The sequence below is a fragment of the Mytilus edulis genome, chromosome 11, assembly GCF_963676685.1.
Source record: "Mytilus edulis chromosome 11, xbMytEdul2.2, whole genome shotgun sequence".
Taxonomy (NCBI): Eukaryota; Metazoa; Mollusca; class Bivalvia; order Mytilida; family Mytilidae; genus Mytilus; species Mytilus edulis.
The window spans coordinates 54783888-54801986 of record NC_092354.1 but is presented as its reverse complement, the minus strand read 5'-3'; the positions used below and the strand labels follow the sequence as shown (position 1 = coordinate 54801986).

General features: G+C 32.5%; 1 protein-coding gene across 1 annotated transcript; it reads right to left on the bottom strand.

Moving 5' to 3' along the window:
- Positions 1-1021: 1021 nt before the first annotated feature.
- Positions 1022-17866, bottom strand: LOC139495832 (uncharacterized). Its single transcript, XM_071284218.1, has 5 exons — positions 17687-17866; positions 14362-14501; positions 11088-11247; positions 2612-2779; positions 1022-1859 (listed from the first exon to the last, which is right to left on the bottom strand). Exons 1-5 carry the CDS (start codon positions 17745-17747, stop codon positions 1321-1323), a joined length of 1068 nt encoding a protein of 355 aa, XP_071140319.1. The 5' UTR covers positions 17748-17866; the 3' UTR covers positions 1022-1320.
- Positions 17867-18099: the final 233 nt, after the last annotated feature.

The following is an 18099-nucleotide window of genomic DNA, read 5'->3' as shown; positions in this document are numbered from 1 at the left end:
AATACGAAATATTATTATATGTATTCAAGTCCGTGAAACATGAAGCGCCATTATATCTTAGTGAACTTGTAAATTTATACAGGCCATCAAGATCATAAAGGTCTGAAAACAACTTAACACTCGTAACTCCTATTGTGCAAACCAAAACCTACGGCAATAGAAGATTTGATCAAGCAGCGGCCATCCTCTGGAATGCATTACCAAAAAAACTTCAAAATGCAAAGTCGGTGTCTGTATTCAAAAAGAACTTAAAAACTCACTTTTTTCGCAAGCATTTTTAATCCCTTAAATGCGTTTCTGTGATACATTGTGCCAGAGACGTTAGCCTGCTTTTGATTTATCGAACCTTTCTTTTAACTGGAGATATGCTTCATTTATAATATGAACATTGTATGTTTTTTAGTAGCACACATATTTTTCATTTCCGTAATTATATTTTTACGTGGTAATATTCCTTTTTCATCTTTTGAATACATTTTAAAATTTTTAACTTATATTTGATAATTTGTAATAGCAATCTTATTTTAGACTTTTTTTGGCTATTTATTTTACCAACTTTATTCAGTATAATTTTTTACTCGTTTTTTTTTCCTTTTATCTAGAAAAATTTTAACACTTAAATATTTATTTTGTGGCTTTATGTTTTATATTTTTATCACTGTCTGTGTGTATATTTCGTTTAACATGTGATGTAAAGCGCTTTGAGTAATATTGTTTTAGATTTAGCGCTATAGAAAAATTGTCATAATAATAAATGATAATAACTATTAATCATATTTTTTTACACCAGACCAATACACATGTAATCGAAGTGAATGAAAGCTAGTACAAAACTATATAGAACTTGTTAATAATCCAACTGAGAAAGTGTAAAGGTGTCATAATCAGCGTCAGAACCGTATTACCTTATGCAATGACTGAATATGAGTAAGCAATATCGACAGGGTGTACTTGTAGCCTTATGAGTATGCCCTACTGTCCATTCATATTCAATTATGTATATTAATTTTGAAAAACAAAATAGAGTTGATTTCTAAAGAATATACATGTAAATGCATCACAAACCAACAAATGGATGAAATATAGAAACTTGAAATATAGAAAGCAAACTAAAATTAAGGGAAACACAGTAAAAATAATCAGGCATGTCTTTTTTGAAATGTAAATATTCAATAAAAGGACAAAAGGGGCAGCAAACAAAAATAATATATAAAAATGTATGGTTAAGTACATGTACATGTACATACTAAGTCCAGAATTTTAAAATTTACATTATATTATAAAGTAACAAACACCTTGTCTAGACTTGGTTATAACGCATTACATGTACTGCAACCACTTATCTCTGTCTTCCTCGTTATTGTCGTCTCTTCTTCTTTGATACGTTTCAAGTTTCACCTCGTCAGGATGAAAATCGTTGCCACATCTGATGGCGTAATAACTTTCGGTGATATTGGCATTTTCTTGCAAAGGCTTAGAGCTATCTCTCAAATCCTGGATGTCAGAAGTTGGGCCAATTCGGTTCCGTTTTCTGTCTCTAAGGCGTGACTGAAAATGAATGCAGCAATTCAGTATGTCTATGGCGATCAAGAAAACCACTGGAAGAATGAGAAAAACAATGCAGCCCCTTCCAATAAATTGTGATGATTTTCTTTTATTCACCGATGAGTTTTTCTTTCGTACCTCCTTTGATACCGTTTTCTTGTCAACTGAGATTTCGGATTTAATATTCTTGTTGAAGTCTTCGACAACCATTTTTCTTACTTCGACATCTGTTATATTCATTCCATCAAGGAAGTGCCACTTTGTATTAATTAACCTCTTTGGGCATTTACATAACAGCTTCTTTGGTCTCATGCCTAAAATATCAACATACAAGTATTGTTATCTTCCTGCAATAGTCTATTGTTTTAATTATTTATAAAATAACATATATTTAAAAAAAGCACACTAAATTATAAGCTTAAACAATTGATATATAGTGAAAACATACAACGGAATTATGCTGATCAAACAAAATACCCATGTTTGGATTTCGGTAAGATATACCATGAAAATTAACGAGTGCACGCAATGTCAAACGATCGTAACTAAACTACTGGGATTAGGAAACCAACAAAAAGTAACATTGGAAAGCTCGCTACATGTTCAAATGCCCTGACATACTAGTTGATCGCATAATTTCCACAAAGTTGAAACTTAAATACGTGAATATCTATGATTCGTTTAAAATGAGGAATCTGAATAAAATTTGTGAACTTATTATTGTATGTTTGTTGGAATGTTTAGTCAGTTGTATGATATGTATGCGATAAATATTGCCTCAAACTCCTTTCATGTCGGTTTGAACTGCTCATACTTTCGGGTCGATGTAAACAACTGTCAACAAGTTGAAAATTACGCCATGCAAAAACAAACAGCTGTTTCCAACTTGTTCCGTTTGTTTATGAAAGTTGATTATTTTAGTTTTTATGGACTTCCCCTTTTCGAATCTAGCATTGAGTTTGGTATTTTTGTTTTACCATTGTTGCTTTTCGTACATTACATTGTCATCTTAAAGTCGACGATAAAATTAAATTTATTGTACGTCGAGCAATTGTAGTGTAAGTACCTTTGCATATACCAGGATTATAACACGGTTTTTCCTCTATGTCAACACCAAGACATTTCGAATGATTACATTTTCTCCTTCTCCTCTGGATACCATTGGTTGTATCCTCTCTGACGCAATTTACCTCACAGAATGTCCATGTATTCCACGAACTCCATTCTCCATATTCTACAAAACATCAATGTATATTATATGTAAACTAAATATTTTTTTTAGTACACCAGATCCGGATTTCGACAATAAATGTCTCTTCAGTGATGTTAGGGATCGAAACGGTATTTGGAAGGCCATATAAAAAGTACCCTCATTTTTAGATAAACTCTTGAATTTTAAGAGTCAATATAGGATGAACGAATCATACAAACCGGAGGGAAAATATGATACAAGCCCAAACAAAAAATTATAAACGAATCTAAATTGAAAACTACGTTCAAACCTATGATTGCGTTTGATAAAAACCGCAATTTTTATACGTGTGCATGTAAAACAAATTTCGTTGTAGAAGGGTCTAAACACAGCACAAATAACATTTTCCAAAAGACCAAAAAGCGTATTCAAACATCCCAAAAATAGCATTTAAATAATAATTGGAAAAATGATAATAAATGTTGACTAAGGTTAAATTATTGAACGTGACTCCCAAATAAAAAGAATCCTGTAATTTAAACTAGTATAAGTAATGCTCTCTCGGGAAACTGTCCTTAGCTTTCTTATCGAAAACCTTTTCCAAGCAGTCTTTCGGCCCTTGACAAACCATCGTTGTGGTCTATATTTGTGATGGTAAGTTTTTTTTATCATCTTTTGCGTGCCCAGGTGATCTCAAATGACGATTAATTTGAGTTCGGGCTTGCAGGTGTGGTCACTTCGATGATAATGCGTGCGTATGTTGAAAGGCTGTTCTGTCTCGCCAACATTCTGCATGCCACATTGACATTGAAGAAGGTAAACAACATACTGGGCTTTGCAAGTTTCATAACAAATAATTTGTCAATTGGCACGGATCAAACGGGAATGGTTAGTAAAGGTAGGATTGTTAAAACAAACGGAACTCTTTTGCTGTGCATCTCCTGTTCGTACTGTACGAATATAAACCATAATGTAAGTTGCATATTTGTCTTTATGTCATATGGATTTTAATCAATAAAACGACATAAAAACTGTAATTTTACATAATTATATTTCTTAAAACAAAAACGAAAACCGATCACTCTAGAAACATTTCAAAATATAGATAGAAATATTTATGAAAAGCCCCCAAAAAAGAAATGTATATTGTAAACCTACCGGATATCGCTTAACAGAGGGACGAAAGATACCAGAGAGACAGTCAAACTCATAAATAGAAAATAAACTGACCAATCAATGGCTAAAAATAAAAAAAGACAAACAGAAAAACAATAGTACACATTACACAACATAGACAACTAAAAATTAAGCAACACGAACCCCATCGAAAACTAGGGGAGATCTCAGGTGCTCCGGGAGGGTAAGCAGATCATGCTCCACATGTGGCACCCGTCGTGTTGCTCATGTTATTACAAATCCGGTAAATATTCTTATTAAGTAGGTCACATTCATGAAAGGGGAGAGGATTGTAATTACAACGTTAGGAACATTTCCGATATCATCTGTGAACGGTTATTCCATAACGGTCAACCAACTTGTAATGGTGTCCGTAAAACTGACTAATTCAACTTCACCATTTGGAACTCTTGGTTTAATAGCTTCCTTGTGAGCAGCAACCCTCGATCAAGAAAATCGTGATAGGAAATACAAGCACGGGAATATCGTATTAATTTGGAGATATATACACCGTATGCAGGTGCTGCTGGAATGTTGCTTCTTCGAAATGGAAAATTCACAATTGAAAAACTGAAATCATCTCTTTTGTCGTAGTTTTCAACCGACCATAATTGTCAATTTCTAGATATAATAGATATAGGAAGATGTGGTGTGAGTGCCAATGAGACAACTCTCCATCCAAATAACAATTTAAAAAAAATAAACTAGTATTATCGGTCAATGTACGGCCTTCAGCACGGAGCATTGGCTCACACCGAACAACCAGCTATAAAGGGCCCCAATATTACTAGTGTAAATCCATTCAAACGGGAAAACCAACGGTCTTATCTATATAAAATAAAACAAGAATGTGTCCCCAGTACACGAATGCCCCACTCGCACCTTCATTTTCTATGTTCAGTGGACCGTGAAATTGGGGTAAACCCTCTAATTTGGCATTAAAATTAAATAAAAAGATCATATCATAGGGAACATGTATACTAAGTGTGAAGTCGATTGGACTTCAACTTCATCAAAAACTACCTTGACCAACAACTTTAACCTGGAGCGGGACAGACGGACGAACGAACGAATGGACGAACGGACGCACAGACCAGAAAACATAATGCCCCTCTACTATCGTAGGTGGGGCATAAAAAACGAGAAACGAGAAACACGTATAAATTACATAAACAAACGACAACTACTGTACATCCGATTCCTGACTTAGGACAGGTGCAAACATTTGCAGCGGGATTAAACGTTTTAATGGATCCAAACCTTCTCCCTTTTTCTGAAACAATAGCATAACATCACAACATAGAAAAACACACGATAAAATATCAATTAGCAGGCTTACCTCAACCAAAAAACGTACATTAATACACTATGAACGAATAAATTTGATCTGCGATATCTGAATGCAAATGCACAGTTAATAAATTATTAGGGACAAACATTCAAGACCAAAAAGCAAACAACCAAGTCCAAACAAAGCCATGTCAAGACACCACTGCGAAATATTTAACCCTTCGAAAATATTCACTTTAGAAAAAAACCGGTTTTAAAAAAAAATACAGGTAAATCTTGAAGTTTATACAAATGTAGTAAGAAGAAGTGAAACTTAGAAAAAAATCCAAATAATCAAAGCTGGTACATAGACAAGATCCATATAAATATAAAATAACAAAAAGCATTATAAACAGAATCAACAGGTCGAATTAACAAGAAAATACGATTTGAGAGTACTCGCAGTTACTGACAGCTAGTTAAAAGCCAAAAACAATTAATAATAAAAAAAAGCATGCATCAGAGACTAAAATCAACTAAAACACATCCCAGGGATTTAGTATTTTAACGTCATGAACAGTCAAAGAAGACATGACTTGTACAATGCCAAAAATAAATGTATCGACAGGTCGTAGGATAGTGAGGAGACTTCTATAGTGATAAAAATTAACGTGTCTGTGTCTCTATACATCCGCCTCAAAAGAAGATTCATTTTAGTTATGATTTAATTTGCTAATGACAAAATCGATATTAGTGCCAATATAAACTATATTCAGAGATATACAGTCGACTCTCGTTATGTCGAAGTCAGCCGGACCAGAGAAATATTTCGAGATACAAGTAGTTCGACTCAAACGAACACCGGAAGTTCGAAAATCTAAGGGACACAACTCTTGCTTAGCTTGGTAAAGCTAAAATAAATCCGGGTGAATATGGCAAGGGGATCGATATTCTAGTATCAGATCAATGTATTTGTATGTCACAGTCTTTTATTATTATAATGACTTTTATTTTTACTTATTCAATTGTTTCAATCCTATGGCTTTTCCAAGAGAGTAATTTCCAATCGACAGTTTCGTAATTCAGGTCGCTTATAGCTGACAAAATTGTTTATTCTCGGATACAAGAGATTTAAGAAAATTTTGATTTCTATTCATTTTGTTTTATCTCACTCTTTCTTTTCAAAAGAATATATAACAAGATTAAAGACGCCGTTTGAGTAGTTTTTAGGTGATCATCAACGGAAGCCATAATCCTCACTTTATACACACCCAAGCTCATTAGTGTAAATCACAAATTAATTGTTTTGTAAACAATTTAAATACTTTTTCATGAACATTAACAATGTATCACTAATTATTTATAAAAATTCTATAAAAGATAATCTCAGGTAAACACTCATGGAAATAGCATGTCATAAATCAATACAGTGGTCAGTGACCGGAAATTTAATTACACGTGTATTGTCAGATTAACTCTTCAATCCATTTAAATCCCGGAGGTCATGTTTTGACCTATGTGTATTAGTTCGAGATAAAAAAATGAGTTTTGAATGCTTTTGTTAACCTTGGGACCGTAAATTTAGTTCGACTCAACCGAAATTTCGACTCATCCAATTTCGACTCATCAGGAGTCGAATTACATACTTTTGTATGGAATAAAGTTCGGGACCACGTGAAAACTTCGACTCATCCGAAATTTCGAGTCAACCGAGTTCGAGACAACGAGAGTTAACTGTAATTACAATATTGGTACGATAATCCTTACTAATAAGTTTGTTTAAAGGTTCGATGAGTTTACACGGATCACATAGTGATTTCCCCGCTTTAAGTACAATATTAGTCAAGATATGAGGCAGACTTAACTTTATCTGGTGTATCCTTTATCTCTAGTTCGATGGGTAGATGCGTTCAACACAGTCACCAAAGTTTGAAATATTTAGTGAGAGAACATCATCTATATAGAGGAAAGTAGAGTTAAAGGATGTTGCTAATTTCTTATCTTTTTTCCTAAGAAGTTCCAGTATGAAGTCAGCCTCATAATGATAAAGAAATAAGTCAGCAAGAAGAGGGGCACAATATGTTCTCAGTGCGACAGTTTGTTGAAAAACACGTCTCAGAAAGTAACAATTTAAATATGTTGTCATTCAAGAAATCAGGCATCTTGATAATGTCAGTTTCAGAGAATTTTTTAAATGACGGAGAGACCCGCCTGTTCTTTCAGCGTCCATATAATTCAACGAAATAACAGACTCTGTATATATAAAGATGGTATCAAAAGAACTTCTAAGAATAGTATCATCTTCGATATTTACGGAGGGCTCAGGTTGTCACTTTTCAGCAAAAAATTGTCAAAATTTCAGATCAAAGGCTATGGGCAATGGTGTGACTCCCGATCTCTCAATCTTCTAATATTATGCAGACAGTTAGTTGATATGTAGGTACAAACTTAAGTTTAAGGCCCCATTATTTAAGCAGTATCATAATATAACGAAGATTTCTCGTGAGTAAGGGGTCCAGACAGCTCGTTGTGCCTTTTAACTTGATTTTGTTTACTATTTGTATCTTAAAATAGACAATTTAAGCCCATAGAAATCAGAAAATAACATTATTCTGGGAAGTCTTTGTGATACAATCTATTTATATACATTGTCAAAAGGTCCATCGAATTTTATGGACATTGAAATACCAGGTTTTTTTATCGTCATTTAAGCGGTTTCCAGTAGGTTTTCATTATATATTTTGAAATCAAACTGGCACTTTGAGCCCACCGTGAACATAGAGGACGAGAAGGCTACCCAAATGTCGTTTGGTCTCGATTATAAGATTATGAACATTGGGTGATCAAGGGGTCTAGACAGCGCCCTGTGCCCTTTTACTCTGATTTTTTTTTTAATTTGTATCTCAAAATAGACAATTTAAGCCCAAAGATATCGGAAATGACATTATACTGGGAAATCTGTTTGACACCATCTATTTATGAACGTTGTCAAGAGGTTCGTCGAATTTTATGGACATTGAAATACCAGGGTTTTTAATCGTCATTCAAGCGATCTACAGTAGGTTTTCATTTTATATTTTGAATATCAAACTGGCACTTTGACTTTGAGCCCTTCGTGGACACAGAAGACAGAAAGTCTACCCAAATTTCGTTTGGTCTCGATTATAAGATTATGCGATCAATGGGGTCTAGACAGCACCCTGTGCCCTTTTGTACGATTTTGTTTTAAGTTTATATCTCAAAATAGACAATTAAAGCCCATAGATATCGAAAATGACATTATACTGGGAAATCTTTATGACACCATCTATTTATATACGTTGTCAAGAGGTCCATCGAATTTTATGGACATTGAAATACCAGGGTTTTTTTATCGTCATTTAAGCGGTCTACAGTAGATTTTCATTATATATTTCGAATATCAAACTAGCACTTTGAGCCCTTCATGAACACAGAAGACAGAAAGTCTACCCAAATTTCGTTCGGCATGTTTTTAATATTATGAGGAATTGGCGATCAAGGGGGTCTAGACAGCGGTCTGTGCCCTTTGGCCTTATTGTTTTTACAATTTTTAGCTGAAAAGAGACAATTGAAGCCCTCTTTGGATATCGTAGATGACAGTATTCTGGGAAATCATTTTGATACCATCTGTTTATATTTATTGGTTTAAAGTTCATAGACTTTTATGGACATTGTATTACCATGGGTCTCTCGTCGTCATTCAAGCGTTTTATGGTAGGTTTTCATTATATAATTTGAATTTCAAAGTGGCACTTTGAGCCCTCCGTAAACATCGTTTACAATCAGTTTATCCAAAGAGAGGGGATAGGACCTTTATCGAGACTCCGGGATCGGGTGTTTTTAAGCTCGGGATTTCGGGATTGACCCTTTCGGAATCCGGGAATCCTTTTTTTCGGATTTCGGGATGTCGGGATTTGCTTTATTTAAATTCGGGACCTCGGAATTTCGTTTTTTTAAGTCCGGGATTTCGGGATCAAGACCCCTCCTATCCCCCTCTCCAAAGTCCTTGTGGTCTCGTTTGTATCTCTATATAAACTAGCTGTTCGTATAATATTAGCAAGACTGAGTTATCATTCGGGTTTCTACGTCAGTTAAGCGTTATCCGTTATGTTTTGACTATTTGATTATTCTATTTTGGCTTTCAATAAATATCTATATTTATATTTTTAAATTTTACTACACTGAGCGCTTGTTTATGAATTTAGAAACCTCATAATTATATAAAAGTTGATCATTTGTGTTGTTTTATTAATAAAAGTCTATATTTCATATAGAAAAGTGTGGGATTTACATAAGGGTTGGTATTTGAAATTCTAATATGACGGTCTATTATCGTCAACCAGTATAATCACAATATATCTACCTTTAGCGCAAACGAAGTAATACACAAAAAGGGCTGTTCCGCTTAAGGACCAATGTATTTGTACTGCCAGATATTCCTAATTTTCGACATTAAAACCCCTAGTTTACGTAGGCCAAGATTCAGATACAATATATTTATCTCTTTTCTACAGCAAAATAAACATTCAAATAAGTCCATTTCAATTTGTTTTCCATGGTAAAATATCATAAAACGAAAATACCGCGAAATTATGGCATTGTCTTGACATGGCAACGAAACAAGGTGACGTCACACAAGTATGTTCCCATTGGTGGCCTTCGGCTGTTGTTTGCTCTATGTTCGGGTTGTTGTCTCTTTGACACATTCCCCATTTCCATTATCAATTTTATTCCGTAAACAAAAAATCAGATGTAAATACCGGGAGATTTAAAGTTTTTTGTACGCCTTAGAACGAATAAAATTACATTGGAAGAAAATATATAGGTGAAAAATGCGATTAAAAAAATGTAATTGAGTTATAAAGTAATACTAATATTATTTAAATTGGAGAAAACGGAACAGCCAAAACAATATCGTATGTATAGGGTTTTCACTGTTAACAAAATTACCGAATTTGTCCTATTAGAATCGAAATAACTCATGGTAGACGTAGAATTGTTTTCATTTAACTCTCAGGGTAAAATAATCAAATATAAATGCCCAACCCATGGTTAAGTGAAAACAAATCTACGGCTGCCTGAATCATTATTAACAGAGATTTACGAAGGGATCATCAATTGAAACTATTTCCATCTTTTTTTCACTCCTTTTAACTAGGAGTATCCTGCTTTTAATAATTTCAAATATTTTTTATTTATGATTTTCAACTTAATTTGAATATCTAACCGACTGCTAGCATCCAGTTGGAGATTCAAAAAAATGACTTCACATCTCTGTATACGCATTTGGGAGGGAGATATTTAGTCAGATGATTGGTTGGTTGTTTACTGTTTGGAGGATTTTATAACTATTCTAGTTGACAATTTGTTCATTTAAACATGAAAGTCAAGCTGGATTGTTCTATAGAAATACAAATTTTTACATAAAAAAATAAAACAAATAAATGTTACTGTATGTTAAAAGATTGACATTTGTTTTGCTAATTTTTGTTTTAACGTCTTCATTTTTTATTCTGTTGATGTTTTTGTAATTGATCTGTGGGTTCAAAAATGTCAAAATACCTACAATAAAATGTCACTAGTGGTGGCAGTCATTCTAAATTTTCTTTAATGTCTCCATGTTTGTGTTGTTAGACATTAATTAAATTAAGATTTGTTTTAGCAAATTAAGCAGTGAAAGAGGAGTTAATTAAAGGTAATTTATTTGTTATTGTTAAACTTCAAAATCAGAGTATAACGGTTTTGTTGTGTTTTTTTTTTAAGCTAGTGCCAAAACTTCGCGGTGTGATAAAATATCCCTAATTTTGACAATTCAAACGTTCACTTTTGAAATGTACATCATTATATATTGTACAAGTAAGATGACTTATTTCTGACACAATACCATGAGCACTTTGCTTGCCTGCTTTTAGCCTCCCTCCAAGTATCCAATAATCCCCTCCACACGATTCCTGTGTATTATATTCACATGGTTGTTCGCATTTATCCTTCTTCTGTTCGGTAAGCCCATGTGTTTCTGCTTCTCGACAATGGCAAATGTATGTCTGTAAAAAAATGAACTAATGCAATACCTAGTTAAAATTTCACATTTGACCTACTATATTCATGATATTACAAACCATTTTTAAAATAATACACGTGTTTTTGGAAAATGTTTGATAATAACTTACAACGTATGCAAAGGCTGCCTTAATAAATATATTAATTATACATTTACCACCACAGGGTGTCTAAAATAGCCACGCTTTGCTACATTTGAGTAGTACATTTATGACGCATAAACCTTTTTGAACATTGGTAAACAACTGTCGTTTGATTGTTTAAATGTCCAAATTAATAGGCTAATCCAATATGATTAGTTCCTATTAACAAATTTCTCTATCAATACAATGTCATCGTAACCTTCAATTCATTCATATCGTGAAATCCCCTTAAATTATTTTTTTACACATTGTGACTTGGATGTGGAATTGTTTCATTGAAACTCATGCTTATTTTTACATACAATAAGTGAATATAAATAAACGTCCAAAATACAAAAAAAATGTTAGTATGGGAGCAAAAGTTATAGATTATATTCTGCTACACACTTGACAATATGTGCGTGACACATTTAGAGAAACTAACCAGATTCGTGTATGTTTGTAAAATGTTGTCTGTGATTTTCGACCGAGTAAAATTTGAAACAAGATTTCGTCGTCATACATGCTTAATTCACAGTAAACATCCAATTATCACACAAATTACCATAACATAACATGTAAATGACATGTGTTATAAAATATTTATTACAAGTGTAAAGTATGTGTCTAAATCGATACGTCATTTTTGGTGGAAGAGGACGCGATTGTGGTTAAGAAAACTGGAACATGTCCGTCGTCAATTGGGAAACAGGTATAATATTACGTTCACCGTATTCGTGATATCGACCACAAACTATCCATAGTGATAGATTTCGAATCAAAACTTCTTTTAAAATGAAATCAGAATTTCTAAATCACAGCTATCTTATGGTCTTCATGGGCTTCCAAAATAAAAATTGTACTCTTGTGTGATGATATCTTGAAAGTTAAAAAAGATCTAGTCATAATACATCATGTTATTTTATAACACATTTATTCTTGATTAAAACACTTGTTAACTAGAACAACAATGCTATAAAACAATCATTAACAAACAGCAAATTTTATGGTTTCTTTAATTTTGAAAGTAAGATAACAAAACTATTTATAGCTATCTAAAAGGTCAATTTAAGTCAAATGTTTCTTTTCAAATGCCAAAATCAAAAGCTCAAGCGCCTCACACGAATAATATTTCTTATATTTCTGACTAAATGTAGGTATTTCCATATGTAGAAAATACATATTTATTTTCAATGTTTTTCTTCTAATACCATCCTTTCTCGAATTTTTTGACAAGATTTAAAAAAAAACAAAATAACTACATTTCCAGATGAATTGGCATTTAATTATTCTTTAACCTAGGGTACAATTTCATATCGTTAAAAAATGCCAACAGTAGTATACCGCTGTTTGAAAATCATAAATCGATTGAGATAAAACAAATCTAGGTTACAAACTCAAACTGAAGTAAACACATCAACTTTAAGAGGAAGACATCGAAACAACAGAAACACTGATGTGCAACAACAAAAAATCGACAATGCAACACACAGCAGGCAGGAACTCTAAAATAAAAACTGCCATTTTCCTAACTTGGTACAAGAAATTAAAAAAAAAAAAAAAAAAAGGTGGATTCGTATTGTGATGCTTAGTTTTAAATCCAAGAAACGCGTTCGTTCTTTAGCCTATAACATTTTGGGTAGTAACAGTTGTATTCAAGATTCATGTTGGATGCGAATGCACAATTAATTAAGTAGTTTTATATTAAGGATGTACTACTTGTGCTATTTGAAATTGATGATATTTTATCTAGTGTTATGAAAGTTGCATATTTGTGTTTATGATATATAGGTTTTTATAAAGAAAAAAAAACGACACCAAAAAATGTTATTTTCTATCTTATATTTCTTAAAAAAAAAGATGACTATTGAAACATTTAGAAATATAAATAGAAATAAATATGGAAAGCCCAAAAAACAGAAATATATAGTGTAAACCTATATGAGACCGCTTAAATGACGGACGCCCCCCTGTTCCTTCAATGTACATAAACTTAACGGATTCATAGACTCTGTATATATAAAGATTGTATCAAAAGGATTTCTGAGAATAATGTCATCTTCGACATCTATCGAATGGCTTAGATTGTCGCTTTTCAGCTCAAAATTTTCAAAATTTCAGGACAAAGGGTACAGGACAATTATGAGAGCCCCTGATCTCTCAATCAGTCTAATATTAAGCATACATTTAGTTAATAGGTAGATATAAACGATACGTAAAGGAATTTGGGTAAACTTCCTGTCGTCTATGTTTACGGAGGGCCCAAAGTGTCAGTTGGATATTCAAAATAAAGAGCGAACACCTACCTGAGACCGCTTAAATGACGAGCAGACTCCCTGTTCTTTCAATGTACATTAAACTGGACTAATTCATAGACATTGTATATATCAAGATTGTATCGAACGGGTTTCCGAGAATAATGGCATCTTCGATATCTACGGAGGGCTTAGATTGTCGAATACAACCTTTTTACTTACACTGACCCTCATTCAAGCGGTCTCATGTAGGTTTTCACTTTATATTTATTTTTTGGGCCTTTCCATTAATATTTCTATTGAAAGTTTTCTAGAGTTACTGATTGTTCTTTTTGTTTTAAAAAATATCATGTATAAAAGTACATCTTTAAAGTTTTTTTTATTGACAACAATCTATATTACATAAAGACCAATATGCAAGTTAGAAAAGGGTTTATATTCGAGAACAACGAGAATTTACGACAGCTTAATGAAGAGGTCATAAAAAACTTTCCTACGTATCTTATCAGTCCTCTAACCATGAAAATCATGCTTTTAATTGTATTAAGTAATTTTTTTAATGATTTTCAACAAAATTTTGAATATCGAATAATGAACCGGCTGCTAACTTCACATATATGAGTTCCATAACCTATTATAATTTTAGTTTATCGTGTTTGTTAAAAATGCTATTCTAACTAATAGTATTTATTTTGAATTCTAGACTAAAAAATAAACTTACAGATGTGCCATAAAATGCATAATTTGCACTAGCTTCTTGACACTTGGTTTCACATAAAATATCATCATCACGTAAATAATACAAAAAAATCGATTTCCATGACAGATTTAATTTATAACATGATTTTTCCACTGCACAGTCTGCAAAATAAAATAAATTTCATTTGAAAATAATAAATATACACGCAATTTGGTTTTTTTTTTTTACCTTCTTCGTGTTGACCCTGTGCATGGAGTATATACATTGAGGAATTCTTTTCCGTTCATTGATAATTTGCTATCATTATCTATGAAAATGAAATAGTTTAAGATTCACTTCTTCCAGGCAAACTGTTCACGGCTTGAAGTATTATGGACTTCAAAATCACCAATGTGAGTATCAAACATCAACTCTCGTCATTATGAAGATTTTCTTATTTTCATTTAGTTACAGTACTTGAAACGTGAAAACTTCCCATAGCGTTAAGACGATATATTACGATAAGTAATGTGGTATATGGTACTGCGGGCGTCATTGTCGAACGTTTATGTGAGTGATGGTGCGACGGAATGTGACTGAAAACCGTGTATTTCCTTAACAGGTTTGGTATTACTTTAAATACACAAGATATGTAGAGACTTGTATCAATTTTCTGTCCATTATAAATAAAAGTAAGCGACACTCAAAGCTGAAATACTCATATTGTACCTCTCAGATTATTAAAACAATTAGTTGAAATGCAAAATACTATTTACGTATAGAAGTGATAATGTTCTGAGAAAATTGCTACTTCCGATTTATTTTCCTTTGCAATAAGTGATATCTTATTTGGTATGACATGACGGTTCGACGAACGCAAGCAATAAAGCAACACCTACGACCATTTTTTATGAAATAAGGTAGATAAACAATGATTTTCTCATTATGGAGAATTAACTTTGATCTATACACTAATAAACAATTAGAAGAAAACATAGTCAAGGATATGCTGCACCTTAAAGTAAACATGTTGGTCATTTGTTCTCGAGCAAATAGTTGTTTTATTTACAAAAACTCTTGAATTGATATAAGAAATAAAATCAGGTTGTGCATTTATTGGTATAAAACAGAACCAGTAAGTTTGATTTACATTTTACCAAGAATGTGTCCTCAGTACATGAATGCCCCACTCGCACTATCATTTTCTATGTTCAGTGGACCGTGAAATTGGGGTAAAATCTCTAATTTGGCATTAAAATTAGAAAGATCATATCATAGGGAACATGTGTACCAAGTTTGAAGTCGATTGGACTTCAACTTCATCAAAAACTACCCCGACCAAAAACTTTAACCTGAAGCGGGACAGACGGACGAACGAACGAACGGACGAACGGACGCACAGACCAGAAAACATAATGCTCCTCTACTATCGTAGGTGGGGCATAAAAATAGATAACACATTTCTTTCATGTGGTTTATTTGCTCTGTTGAAGATCAGCTAAACTCTGACAACAGCTCTAGTAATCCTATTTCTCCTGTCAGCAAATAGTTGATGATGTCCGAGCCTAAAAGTTGTTTAGTTGAAAGCAATATATAAGTATTTTAATTTCATGAACTCTGTTATAGCGAAAATCAAATAGTTTTTTGTTTCAGATTTTAAATGTGTCGTTGGTGTTTAAAAAATAATTCCATCCATGGTAAATTGAATTATGAAATATAAATATACTGTGGGTTAAATAATTTAAAATTTGTTTCAGCTCTAACTATGACAGGGAGGCAAACATTATAACATTGTGAAAGTAACATAAGTATGTCTCCGTAATATGTATCGTTTTCTTAATCAGAAATTTTACAAGATGTTTTACATTGATATTCAAATATCCCAAGTAAAATCCCAAAAATAAACAACACCTTGGAATATTCAAAAGGGAAAGATCCCAGTCAATGGGAATCAATCCAGATAAATAGCAAAATGAAAAGTTCATACACATCAAACGCATGGATAACCACCGTATAATTCCTGACTCGATACAGGTTGTACTGTAGGTTGTGTAGATACTATACTTTATAACATATTTGAAATGGCATGGCTTTTCGTTTCAAGTTATAAATTTAGATTATATATTTACGACATTGATGAGGTATTATTTCAATAGAATATTGATAGTAATAACATTTTTGGTTAGTTCTTAGTAGATTTTATTTCGAAAGTTATACAAACGTATCATTGTTTTATTCATGTATTTGTTATCCTCAATTAAAAAAAAAGAAGATGTGGTTTGATTGCCAAACAGATAACTCACCACAAGAGACCAAATGACACCAACATTAACAACTAAAGGTCAACAAACTACCTTCAACAACAGTGGACAAAGCCAATACCGCATATTCAGTTAAAAAAGGCCTCGAAATGACAATAGTAAACCAACTTAAACGAGAAAACTGACGGCCTTATTTAGGTACAAAAAATGAACAAATGGATATGTTACAAATCAACAAACGACAACAACTGAATTATACGCTACTGTCATGAGATAGGCACATACATACAGAATGTGGCGCTGTTTAACACGTAATAAGCAGGATCCCAACCCTTCATCCAACCTGGGACAGTGTTGTAACAGTACAACATAAGAACGAGCTATTAAAATCAGTTGAAAAAGGCTTTACTCATCAGAAAGATACAAATAGAAATACATGATACAAAAAAAAAAACAGAGTGGACGTGGCTTGGTACTTGTATATCTCGACAATAAAAAGACACAAAGTAGTGATTTAGTAGTGCTAGCAACGTTTTATTGTTAATCCATTTGATTATTTTAAATAAGTAAATTGATTGTTTAGTGCACTTATCCTTAAAGTAAAGGCAAAAGGTACCAAAAGGGACAGTCAAACTTAAAACAAATTATACTTAATAAAAAAAAGCTTCAGTGATATTTGAAATAACAGATAGATTATAACTAAAGAATATCAATGGTCACAAATTAATTGTACTACACTATAACAATATTACAAACGACGAAAATACAAACAAATACATACGGAAACTTCACAACATATTGACCGAAACGAGTTTATAAAACTCATAAAATAATCTTACGTCATGTAAGTGTAGTAAATATATTTAAACAACTAGAATATTCTGATCATTGATAGAAAAAAATAACTGTTCTCATAGATTCAGCGAAATCACAATTATTTTTTTACTTACTTTTTCTGACGTCATCATTTTTAAAACCACATCATTCAATGGTTGCGAAAAGGCAAATCGTATCAGTTAAACAATTTTGAAGGAAGCCCAACTCCACTTTTGAATGAAAGTAAATATACCTGATACTTAACGAGTTTAGTACCTAAATAATCTTACCTGAACTTTTGAGATAAATAACTGAAGTAATCAATACCATAATTATAACTGAACTGTCCATATGAGCATCGACAACAGCATACGTTTACTCGTTCTAAAATGTTTTTAAATACAGAATAAATGAAAAATCTAAAATTTAATTTCCAAAATTATGCTGCGCAGTCTAGGTGACTCTTCTAATTACGCCCTCTCGTATGTATGCATCATGTTTACCTTTTCATAATTCAAATTGATTTAAATTTTGCTAGTACTTCCTTGTTGAAATATCAATTTGGAATCATAGTTTGATCAAGTAATAGTATTTAATAATTCAACATACATTTTTAAATAAAATGTTGTAAAAATACTATAGCTTCTCGATTTGAATTATCATGTTATACTGAATAACTAACAAAGGTATTCCGATATCTCAA